General features: G+C 38.3%; 1 protein-coding gene across 2 annotated transcripts in view; it reads right to left on the reverse strand.

Moving 5' to 3' along the window:
* Positions 1–5,692: 5,692 nt before the first annotated feature.
* The window catches only part of gabrr3a (gamma-aminobutyric acid type A receptor subunit rho3a), a 36,500-nt gene continuing 29,060 nt past the window's right edge, over positions 5,693–13,132 (reverse strand). For both annotated transcript variants that reach the window (XM_049468616.1, XM_015605383.3), the window contains 3 exons: positions 12,695–12,847; positions 9,578–9,771; positions 5,693–6,473 (listed from right to left, as the gene is read on the reverse strand). In XM_049468616.1, the coding sequence (XP_049324573.1) occupies positions 6,168–6,473; positions 9,578–9,771; positions 12,695–12,847 (653 nt within the window). In that variant the 3' untranslated portion in view covers positions 5,693–6,167. The remainder of the gene's footprint in view (positions 6,474–9,577; positions 9,772–12,694; positions 12,848–13,132) is intronic.

Raw genomic sequence — 13,132 nt, forward strand, 5'->3', positions numbered from 1 at the left:
TATACAAATCTCAGGAAGTGTTTGGTATTGCACACATGCTTATAATATGGGGGGAGGAGCATTTAAATGATCTGGGGGGAATATGTACCAGCTAGTATTTAGCTTTAATGTGTACACTGTACACTGAGAGCGCAGGACCCTGGAGACCACTGGACCAAGCTCCTTCTTAATTCATTTTATTTCTGTAAGTAACACCATAAATGTGCATTAGTGCTGCATTAGCTCATGTATGAACTAATCAGAGACTGTAAAAAAGATGGACGCCGTGTCGCCGTTCCCATTCGTTCAATGAAAATGAAGCCAAAATCTTCCTCCATGTTGGCGATCCTGAAACCCGAGTCTGTAGAGCGCAGTAGAGACCAGAGGAGGGAGAAAGACTGTGGAGAGACCGCCTACTCATTTAAATAACCCCGCCCCTGAGGGCTGCCTCGAGGTCACAGGCTGCAGAGCGGGGCGGAGCTGACGGTCTGTTATTGGTCCCGCCCATAACCAGCCCTTTTACAATAACCACACATTTTTTAAATAGAGCTGAATAACGTTTTAAAAAACGAATTCTTTAACAATATAAGCAGAGGTTACACTAGCTGCTGCATTTAAATAATGGAGGTAGAATTACAGTATATTTGATAAAAAAACGTGATTGAAAGTTGTTCTGTTTTGCCATTGAAACCTATGGGGATGGGTGGGGTTACACAGCTTTCTGCAACCGAACAGCAGGGGGCGCCCGATGCTCTGTCCAGATATACACAGTGTATGGAACTAATCAATAAACAAGTGAAATACAACCAGAGCGAGTTGGAGTGTCCTATCTGCTCCATGTGCTTTCACCTGCCTCACAGCTCACTGTCTGAGTTGGAGCTGCAAGTCTGAAAAAGAACAACTGTTATTTACTAAAGGAATTTCCCACATTTAAATTAAGGTTATTATGAAAAAGATGTGGTGAGAGACATTTACATTTACATTTACATTTATGGTATTTAGCAGACGCCCTTATCCAGAGCGACTTACAACAGTGCTTCAAAGTTACTTAAGATATCCAAAGCTAGTTTGTAGACTAGGATCAAGAGATACATAGAGCTTAATCATGTTAAGAACCCTAGGAACCTTTTTTTTTATTTTTTTATTATTAGTTTAGGAACTCTTTGAAAAGATGTGTCTTCAGTCGACGTTTGAAGACGGCGAGTGACTCTGCTGTTCTGACATCCAGTGGAAGTTCATTCCACCACCTTGGTGCAGCACAGAGAAGAGTCTGGATGTCTGTTTTCTGTGTGTTTTGAGTGATGGAGGTTCGAGCCGAGCCGTACTGGAAGCTCTAAGAGCTCTTGGTGCAGATCTGGCTTTGACCATCACCATCAAGTATGAAGGTGCTGGTCCGTTTTTTGCCTTGTAGGCCAGCGTCAGGGAGAGAGACTCTCTCTCATCTGCTGTTATCTGTAAAGATCATCAGAGGAAAGGGGAAGTTTTAAAGCTAATTTGAATGTTAGTCACAAACCAGGAAACTGGTGAAATTGACTTCACAGTTTGTTTGTAACAAACACACACACACAAACACACAAACACACACACTCACACAAAAAGGACATTATCTGGGTTTGACATTTCATCTCGCTGCAACATGTTCAAGGTCTTTATCCTACAATTTTCATATTTTGTACAGATTTCCTTGCTGCATTAGATGATGGGTGATGGTATTTTAAGGCGATGCTGTTGATGTGTAGGAGGTGGATGGGTAAATATGGTGGTGGGAATAGAGATCAGGGCCTGTAGCCCAATAAGCAAGAGCAAGCAGCTGCAAGAAAAAAGCTTTAGGGGCTTTAGGTATGTTCCTTCATTAAAAATAAATCACTTGTTGAGATCAATAAGCTCTTTGTGTCTGTCTATTTTACCTGCATTTTACTATGAGAACAGACTGTTCACTTATCATCTGCCTTGATATGCACTTAATATGATATAAAAAAATGATCAATATTAATCAAATCAGACTGTTTTAGCCACTTCTAGGAGTTCTGCTCTCTCTCGCTTTTATAGTTTTGTTGATGGCCTCCTTTATTTGCATGGATACCACTTTGAGGTTGCTGATGCAAATAAACAGCTACCAAATGCAAATTCAGAATCCACTAATTAATTAGTAATAAATTAATAACCAATGTTTAAGAACAGGGCCTTCGCTAGCCCTTTTTTAAGAGGGCTCAAGTACCCTCAGAAACTGTACAAGCACACCAGAAAGTGAAGGCAAAAAGTTGTTTTGGTTGTTCTGATGAACAGAAGATGTTAGAGTCATAGAAAGTATAACATTAAACACAATCACAATCACAGCACCCCTAAACCTCTGATCTCAGTATTACCCCTGGATACAAAGCTATGAAACAGCTTATAAATCAGATGCCCTATTTCTTTTTAACCTGTAAAAATGGAGAATGACTGACCCTTAAAGCAGTATTATTTGCAGCATTCTTACCTTAAACTGACCTAATAGGGCACATCATGTCTCTGGGTTCAGCTTGTTGGTAACTGCACTTTATACAGTAACGTTAGAGTAAACAACTCTGTGTAAAACCTGTGTAAAAGCTGTGTATGTGTATGTTAATGTAGTGGGTACCACTTCTGCAACACTCCCCCCCCCCCCCCTTCACCCGCCGACCTACACCTAGATTTATATTAGAACTATATATTCTCTGTCTTGACTTATTTATATGAGCTTAATGCACATTAACAGCCCAAAAATACAACAGCTACAAACCACAAAATCAAACCTTAATTTTCCTACAAGTACAGCCGGCCAACAAATAGCACTCATTTGTATGCCTACAAGACGCCAGGTCAGCCAAAACATTAAGTACACACAAAAACTCATCAGTCAGGCGGCCTATTATTGTGAATTAGTTTCACATTGAAGGACAGCCTTTAAAATGCTTTTAAATATGATATGGCAAAATATTTGTCTTATTTACTGTTGCAATTCCATGATAGTTAGCTAACTATTGAACTAATTCAGCATGAGCTCCGTTTTACACTAAGCAACGCGTAGCACCTTCAACACAGCGCAGAGAAGGGGTTACACAGCCATGGCCCCGCCCCCTGAGTGAAAATCATGAATCTGATTGGTTAGACTGTCCTTCGACTTTGCTAATATACTCATTACTACACCCTTCAAAACATCAGCAGAAGGGTCACGCAGACACAAGGGGGAGGAGCTATTTTAAAAAGCTTTGATTGGTTAAAACCGCTGTCAGTCAGATAAGAGTCCTGTAGTGAAAAACACAGACTAATGCTTTAAATTAGTTGCTGTTTTTTTATTTTAGTTAATTTATAAAATATATGCTTATGGTTTACAATAACTATAATATATATTACCTGATTAAATATTATGTAATGATTTACATGCACCTATTGTCACCTCTTCTCTGAAGGGTTAGAAAAGCCTCACTGCACACCACTGTGTAAAACTGTGTAACACTTTGCATTAAAATACTAAAATATTCCTCTACTGCATTAACCTTATTCTTCTAACACTTCCACTGGTGGTTCTGAATCTCCCAGCTTGTCCAGAATGTTTATTAATGTCCTAAGTGTTTCCTTCTTAAGCTGCGTCTCAAAGAGTGAATTCAACTTCCTGCCTGTGGGCGGAAACCTCAAGCAAGAAATATCAACTTTTACATTAAGACAACCATATTTACCCTACTTGTGCAGGTCACACAGATGGAATGCAGGCTCTGATATTAACTCATATGTGCAGTGAACGCACACAAACACACGTGTGTGTCTCTTAAAATAAAATAAATAATAAAAACCAGGACAGGACTGAATAACAAAGAAAAATCAGCAGTGATTGTGGTATTTTGAGAAGTTCATACACCCTTCCAATTCATTGTTATCAAAATCATGCAAACAGTAGAGCAATAAAGTTTCTCATCCTTCAGCCCTTACAATTCAACAACCCTAAACCTGAAAATGAAGTTAACTAATCCATAAAAAAGCTTATCTAATAACACATGAATTTAAGGAATTACAAATATCATGACACATTTTGAATGTAACATAAAGAAACAAAGAAACTGATGATGAAAAGGCTTTTTTTATAACATCACAATTAATTTCCTAAAATAATGACCTTTACAGTCTCCTGAATTCTGCGGTTAAATATAAAACATGTTAGACCATTGCAAGGTATCTCAAGAATATAACAAAACTGAAAACATTTTGTAAAGAGTGAGTCGTAGGTTACCACACTTTTTACACAAATCCACTATTTTTTCAGATCAGATAATAAAAGTAATAAATTAACAGTGTACATTGGCAATTCTGTTGCCAATTTTGCACAATTGCACAATTCTTTTGTTTTTAAAAACTTTTTCAAACAATTAACAAAATATGTAGTTTGGCAATGGGTTCCCAAACTCCCAAACGTATTTATGCAAAGTGATATAAAAATATTATGACCATAGACTGTGTATAGCTGGACAGAGCCTCGTCTCTCAAAAGTGAAGCCACCACAGGTCGGGCGCCCCCTGCTGTTCAGTTGCAGAAAGCTGTGTAGCCCCACCCATCCCCATAGGTTTCAATGTTAAAACAGAACAACTTTCAATCACGTTTTTTTTATCAAATATACTGTAATTCTACCTCCATTATTTAAATGCAGCAGCTAGTGTAACCTCTGCTTATATTGTTAAATATTTATATCCCCACAGAATTCATTTTTTAAAACATTATTCAGCTCTATTCAAAAAGGTGTGGTTATTGTAAAAGGGCTAGTTATGGGCGGGACCAATAACAGACCGTCAGTTCCGTCAGGGGCGGGGTTATTTAAATGAGTAGGCGGTCCCTCCACAGTCTTTCTCCCTCCTCTGGTCTCTACTGCGCAGACTCGGGTATCAGGATCGCCAACATGGAGGAAGATTTTAGCTTCATTTTCATTAAATGAATGGGAACAGCGACACAGCGTCCATCTTTTTTACAGTCTCTGATTATGATCATCCCTGGTTTGAAATGAACTTGCCCTTGGATGTCACAAAGGACTTTGTGGCATGTTGCTGTAGAAACAACCCGCTGACTGAACTTCCACAAGACTAGGCCACTTACACAGCAAATCTCTACTGAAGGGGTTGATTCATTCCATTTTTTCTACCCAATTTAGCTAGGCTTACCTGTATATCACCCATCACTAGTGATGCCACAACACCAGGAGGGTGAAGACTAGGACATTCCTTCTCCGATACATGTGAAGTCAGCCACCACCTCTTTACCAACTGCATTACCGAGTAGCATCACAGCGCTAATGCTCGGAGGAAAGCGCAGCAACTCGGTTCTGATACATCAGCTCACAGACGCCTTGTGCTGATCAACATCACCCTAGAAGTAATATGGAGAGAGAGCGCCATCTACGCACCCGGAGAGAGCAAGGCCAAATCATGGCTATGGCTGCAGATGGCAAGCTGCATGACCAGGATTCAAACCAGCGATCTCCTGATCATAGTGGCAGTGCTTTAGCCCGCTGGACCACTCGGGGCCCCAATCATGTGTATATTATACAACACTAGCATTTCCAAAAATTGTACTGAGCCACCGCTGCCTTATATACATTATAGAAGTGCCTATATAAGTAGTTTGTAATTACTATGACAATTTTTCTTGACAGATTTTATTATTGCAACTTTCATAGTGTAACTTTTATCACAATAAAATGTATAAAGTGTTGGAAGTAACATGTTAAAACTTTATAGTTTAGATTTTAAAACTCACACTTTAGATTCTATTTAACCAGGTAAACAAACACACACACACACACACACACAATTCCAGTCCAGTCTTAAATCTGTTAATACCTCGACATGCACTGTAGGATGATTTTAGTAATAAGCAATAAGAAATAAGTACAGTAGAGTTCATATAAAAAGAAGTCGTTTTATCTTTGTAGTTGTCATTAAATTATTTCTGCAGCAAAATATCTATTAAAGTCATCAAAAATTTAAACACTCTATTAATCTCACACCGGCACTCTGTTCCAGTCGCACATGCCAGTCAGACAGAGCTTCAATAAGTGTCCTGTAGAAGCAGATCAGTGCTGATCAGTGCTGGCAGGTCCTGCAGTCTCATAAAAATATTCTTATATTCCCTCTTAAATGATAAAGTGTTCTAGTATCAAAACGTCTCGATAAACAACGAGCTGATCAGGAGTATAAAGACCAGTAGATGATGTTGAAGAGCAGGTAGGCCACAGGGAAGATGATTCGAGAGTACGAGTCGATCATGTAGCTGTTGCTCATGATAAAGTTAATGTTGTGTCGGACCGAGCGTTTCCTCCAGAGCCTGGTGCCCTCCGTGGGCGGCGGCTCTGTGGATGAGTTCTGGGGGGGTGCGGCCTGTTCGGTGCTGGGTGTGGTCGGGAGCTCTGGGAAAGGTGATAGGTCCATCTCGTTGTCGTGAAAACAGCCGTCGTAGGCCATGGCCTGGGTTGCATCATAAGACACTGGGAGCTGTGAGGAGAAAAACAGGAAAATTTCACTACATTTCACTATGTTACGGTTTAGTGGGGAGGTGGACTCAAATGCAGAGTTATTTTATTTATTTATTTATTATTTTATTTTTTATTTGCTTATTTATTAAGTCTTATTATTTATTGGTAATATTATATTTCGTCGCTGTCCAATAAAAAACACTTATCTCCAAAACAGCAACTTTACAGGAGAGAGAAAAAACCTTGTAAACTTTCAATGGAAGTCAATGTAAAAAGAGTTAATTTCACGTCATTTGGAAGAGTTTCTATTGGTCCGTTCATCAAGCAATTTTGGCACAGTGTAAGGGACAGTTTGTCTGTTCAAATTATGTAGTAAACTAAAAATCGTCAAAAATGGAGATAAGTGTTTTTCATAGGACAGCAACGATTTGATATTACTGATGTGTCTGTCTGTGTGTGTGTGCAGTTGGTTTGATGTATCTGTGATGGAGTGCTTGAACCGGGGTTTGAACTCCCAACCTTGGGAACTGCAGACGGGTACTTAGAGTGTGTGCAGTGGCTTTGGCTGAGGGCCTTAAATGTGGCAGTGGAGAAAAAGGGCGGGAAAATCAAACAAAGGATCTGCTGCCACATGGCATGGCCCAAACAAAGGAAATAAAATCAAACTTTAAGAAACTTAGGACAGACTTCTTAAAAATAAAAACTTCAAAAATAAACAGATCTTTTCTCTTTCTTTTTGTGGATTCTTTTAAGATCTCTCTCTTTTTTTATGTGAGCCTTTATTTCTTTTAAGATCTTTTCTTTCTTTTTTTGTGGCTTCTTTTAAGATCTCTTTTATGTGAGCCTTTATTTCTTTTAAGATCTTTTCTCTTTTTTTGTGACTTCTTTTAGGATTTCTTTTCTTTCTAATCTCTTTTTTCTGTACTCACTGTTACCGGTCACCCCTCTACAAAGGTGTGACAGTGAGCTGAGGTTTGGTTGGGTTTTTAAGCCGTGTTCACAGCTGAGCCTGATTTGCACTAATTACCGCCGGGAATTCTGGGACTTGGAGTTTTTTTGCCCCAGATCCACCAGCTCTTCCACCGCAGTGTCCAGGCCAATACATACTGTATTGGATTACTTTTTATGTCTTAATTTACAAATACAAACAATCTACAATATGCAGATAATCTATAATATGCTTTAGATTATGGCACACAGCAAACTCATTTAAATTTCATACAGACACTGTATAACGATATGTTTCCAGATTTACTCTAAATTAACAAATTATTACACATAGAGGAAAGTTAACTTTCACTTTAAAAATTATTTTGTACATTTAAACAGTTTTCTTTGATGTGATGTTTAGTTTTTTTGCCATGTAGTAATGCAGAGCGTAGTTGAATAATTCTTTAAATTGTCAAAAGTCTTTTCATTATTGTAATAATTTTGTTATTTTAAAATGTTCTGTATAGTAAATTGATACTAAAGTCATTCAAACTATGAAGAAACACATTTTTAGCAAACAAAGTGTCAAAAAAGCCAAAAAATTATATTTAAAATATATATTTAAAAAAACTATATATTATATATATATAAAAATATATATGTAATGTTTAGTGTTAATTCACTGAATCATTTTCATGCGTTATGTCTTGTCCAGAAGCTAAATAATGCTCATTATCCAATCTACAAAGCATCATTATGGTAAATAATGATTAGTTTATAAAATAGTTAAATGAAAAAAAAAAGATGTTATGAAATAGTTAGTAATTAAAATATATCTGTTTTAATTTATTATCTCAAAACAGCATCATCAACATTAATTTGAAAATATGGAAATACAGGCAAATACATACAATACATTATTCTACTTTTAATAAAACAAAAAAAAAGGATCTGCCTAAAAAAGTAGAAAAATAACTTAAAATTAACTATTTAGATATTTAGTCCTATTTATCTAAAGACGTCTTTGGGCATGTCTTCTATAAATTGTTAGTTACTTTTGGTATAGTGAGAGAAATAAGAAGAGGTCCAGCTCATTCTGACAGCAGCTCTCAGCCCTTTAGTCCTTTAGTCTCCACAGTTACTGGATGCATTACATTACATTTCCAATAGATGGAGACAAGCCATCAGTGGAGACATACACAGATCAGCCATAATATTATGACCTCCTTATTTCTTTACTTATAATATTGTTTTAATATACAGAGCATATAGGTGAATTTTAGTTCTGTATTTAGAGACTTTAGTCTGTAAACAGTACATTGTCCCTGAACAGATTGCACACAAACTCTATTTAAGATTTTGATTCTAAGTCACATTGCGATGCTCATTGCTATCTTACATCCCAACAACAACCCCACAACAGCAATTGTAACTATATATCTGATGAGCATGGTGGTCTGGAAGTGAGGTGTGTCAATTTCTGGCTTATTGCTATCTTGGCAATGAAGAACACAGATGTGCCACTGACTAAATACAACATACACAGATGTCAACCGTCAGATGTCCATCGCTATCTTCCACACCACATGTACACCCTCCGCTTGTTATGCACACATGGACAGGCAGCAGCGCACAAACCCAAAGCATTTGCCTGTTGGCAGCTATGAAATATTTGACATCAACAAAGAACGAGCATAAACAAGCAGGTTAGTCTTAAACAGCTGCACTGTTAAAATAGCAATGTGCCAAAGTCAGACTGCACAAGTGACACACTGATTTACATGGTTTATTGCACGTTTCGCACAAAACACAACCAAGATTAGGTAAAAGAATGCGGTAAGAGAATGTGCATTTCAAGCTGTGAAAGGCGTATTTTTCCTGTTATAATGATTAATGGCTCCCATATAGATAGATACCTTTTTGTGTAAAGCTAAAGCATCTAAATAGGACTTAAACTGGCATCTTATTCCCAACCTCTCACTGGTAGCACAAAAAAAGAGACTGTATATATACACGTATACAAGTTTTTACATCTGTTTGCTCAGTGATACTTTGCTGTCTTCTGTCTAATAGCATTTTATTTGATCTTTCTTGCTGTTTTTTACTATGCCTCAGAGGCTTTAAGCTAAGCTTTTGTCTGTAGGTGACATATACTGTTTACTCTCTGGCAAAATAAAAACAAAAGACTCAGACCTTTCCCCTTTTCAGTTTCTTCATCTCCTCCACGGTGGTGAAGTAGTTAACGGCGGCATATTCAATAACGGACAGGAAGACAAACAGGAAGCTGGCCCACAGATAAATATCCACAGCCTTTACATAGGAGACCTGAGGCATGGATGCTGAGACGCCCGTGATAATGGTGGACATGGTCAACACTGTGGTGATACCTGTACAGAGAGAGACAGAGATATCATCTAGGAGAACGCACAGTACTTCATTTACAGTTAGGGTTTTTATTTGTATCTGTGCTGTTTATGACAAGGGCAAGCATGTAGGTTTGAGACTGTTGGGTTATTGGGAAAGACCCCTTAAACCTCTCATCTTCAGGGTTTCCATAGCTTCCATTTCCATTGCAAACCTATTGTTTTCTGAGCTTTTATACACATTGCCTGACCAAAATCCCCAATATCTTGTACTGAAGATGGGAGATTTGGACCACTGTGCGAAGTCTTCTCCAGCATCCCAAAGATTCTCAATGAGGTTAAGATCTGGACTCTGTGGTGAACTCTCTCAATCCATGTGTGAAAATTATAAATGATGATCTCATGCTCCCTGAACCCTGAACTTTTTCCCAATTCCAGCCCCATCAATCCTGATATTGTTCATCTTGGAATATGGCTTAGCCATCAGGGAAGAAAAAATCCATTGAAGGAAGAATAACCTGGTCTATATTCAGTATATTCTTTGAGCACATACTGTTGCTGAACCTACCCCTGACCAACTGCAGCAGCAACCCCAGATCATAGCACTGCCCCCATGTTCTTGTAAGGTAAGGCACTAGGCATTATGCATCGCTCCAGCCTCTCTTCTTACCCTGACGTGGCCATCACTCTGGAACAGGGTAAATCTGGACTCATCAGACCACATGACTTGCTTTTATTGCTCAATAATCCAATCTTTATGCTCCCTAGCAAATTAAAGCTGTTTTTGAAGTGGTTTTCTTAAGTCTACACCAGGCACGTGCAGGGGGTGGGGTTGGGGGCTGTTGTGGTGGTGCGTGTGTTAGAGGGGGCTGGAGCACCCTTTGGCTCTTTTTTTGGTCTCCTACTGCCCAAAGGCCCTTTTGTCAAATGTATGTGTGTCAAAAGTCAAAAATGTGTGAAAGTCATACCGGTTTTGGCCAGGAAACTACCGTATTCTTTCTTGCCGCCTTCATGTATTAGTAATTTCCCATAAATTAAGCAGACCAGTTTCAATGATAAAGTCCCACCTTTCAGGAGAAACAGCCAATCAGTTTGTCAGTTGTTTTTCTTCCCTATAATTTACCTCCTGTGAGTGCAACATGAGTCTACATTAACATCAGTCACATGGTGAGAACTGTATGTTTGTGTAATATGTACTGTCTCTGTAACTTCATAGCTGTTACACAACAGTGCACCATTCAGAGTGAGTTCACACTTAACTAAAGTTCATTGTGTTCAGGAAACTTTGTGTGTGAACTTTTGACACAGTGACAGAAAGAACCACACTGAAACTAGTGCTCATGTTTCACTTCCCTCCCTTTTTTCTTCTGTTTTGACTACAGGACCATGACACTTCAGTAAAATCTGACTACAGGTCTGCACAAGCACATGTTATAATGGTGGATTGGACCAATCAAATAAAATCAGATTTATATAAATAGCTCTTTTTACAAGTAATGTCGCAAAGCAGATTTACAGAAATCTGATGCAGCACTGGGAATCAGACAAAACATAAACTATAGAACATACCTCCCCCAGTACACTCTCTTCTTACCCTGATGTGCCCATTACTCTGGACACCGCCTTCTTTATACTCTCTAGCAAATTGAAGCTGTTTTTGGAAGAATGTTTTAAGGCTACACAGCTGTGTATTCCAAAATCCTTGAGTTTCTTTTGAATTATGCATGTGGAAATGCTCTTACTTTCACTATTAAACATATCACTAAGGTAATCCCTAAAGTTGTTTTTCTACCACTTTATTTTACCAAGCATTTTCTGCTTGATCCACAGTGTCACATGTATACTTGAAATATACCACCCACAGTGGACAGTGCATTGGGTGGTAATTGTCCTGACTTCTTGCCTCTACAATATTTCCTGCTAACAGACAAGTGACCCTTACAGAAATCACATCCATATTCAATGCTAGAGGCCACACACTTATCTCACAAGTCAGTACCCTTTTTGTAAGCTTCTATGTACACAGTAAAAGCCATTGGAAACAAGTTCCTAGTCCCTGTCTGGTCAGACAAAACAAACTATAGAACACCCCTCCCCCCAGTAAACTCTCTTACTGGTGGGTGGGCAGCTGATCTGTGGTGATGATGGTGAGTTAATTCTCCTAGTTACCATTGAATAACACTATCGTTTTTATACTCAGCTGGAAGATCATGGTAATTACTGTGTCTAAATCCTTCTAATGTTCTCTGTCACCAGTGTATTTTATAGATCTTTGTTCAAAATCGGGAGAGTTGGTAAACCATCATTGTGCTGTGATACAAAAAATAAAAATTTTTGGTGCATATAGCTAACCTCAACCCGAAAATCATGCTAATAATGCTGAGCTTTTGTAAGTATCGTAATCCTAAAGCCATTCTCAATCAAAACAATATCTACATTTTGTGTATACTGAAATTGTTCACAAGTAGTTACAAAATTTGCAAAACTATAATAATTATGATAGTACAAAATTAGGTCAGGGTGACATTTTGACGGGCAAAATCAAACATTTAATTTATTGGCTTTAGTTTGTAAAAAATCCTAAATTAATACTGAAGAACTGTGACAAATATAGTCTTAACAATAGCCTTAACTTTCTAGAAACCCAAGACCACTTTACAATTTACAAGTATTACACACAAGCATTTACACTCAGCACTAATCCACACACCGGTGAGAAGCGGCAGCCAATAGCGTACAGCGTACTCTCAACCGGAAACAACCCCCGTCCACCTGGAGGAGGACTGCATCCAGCACTACAGCATTTACCCAGAACAGAGTGCCAACAATCCATATCTGGACACACAGTCATACATACATTTATATACACACACAAACGTACATACATCACACACACTTTACACACAGTAACATTATCTCAGTGGAGATTTCATAGCAGATATAATACCTAGTGAAACTCGAGCTGGGACGGCCCTCCTGTCGATCCAAAAGGAGACCCAGGACAGCATGACCATGAGCATGGTGGGAAAGTAGGTCTGCAGCATGAAGAAAAAAATGTGCCTCCTGAGGATGAAGTTAATGTAGAGTCTGTTATACCAGCCTGAGGGAGAGCAGCAGAGACAGGAAAACAAGAGGATTTAACTTTATGAAGAGAAGAAATGGAAACATAGCTTGGGTTTAGCTGCCATTAAAACAGAAATAAAAAGGAAATTGCTATCCTTTTTTTATCATGTATTAAAAGGGTAAATAGTATTTATATTACAAGTTTGTAAACTACATATTAATGTATTATATTGAAACCTCGGTCACCTTTATCTTACGTTCTTCTGTGAGTGGCTGCTGTCAGAAGCTAATCTTAAAATCATGCTAATCTACACTCGATCCT

This window comes from Astyanax mexicanus, chromosome 20, assembly GCF_023375975.1.
Source record: "Astyanax mexicanus isolate ESR-SI-001 chromosome 20, AstMex3_surface, whole genome shotgun sequence".
NCBI lineage: Eukaryota > Metazoa > Chordata > Actinopteri > Characiformes > Acestrorhamphidae > Astyanax > Astyanax mexicanus.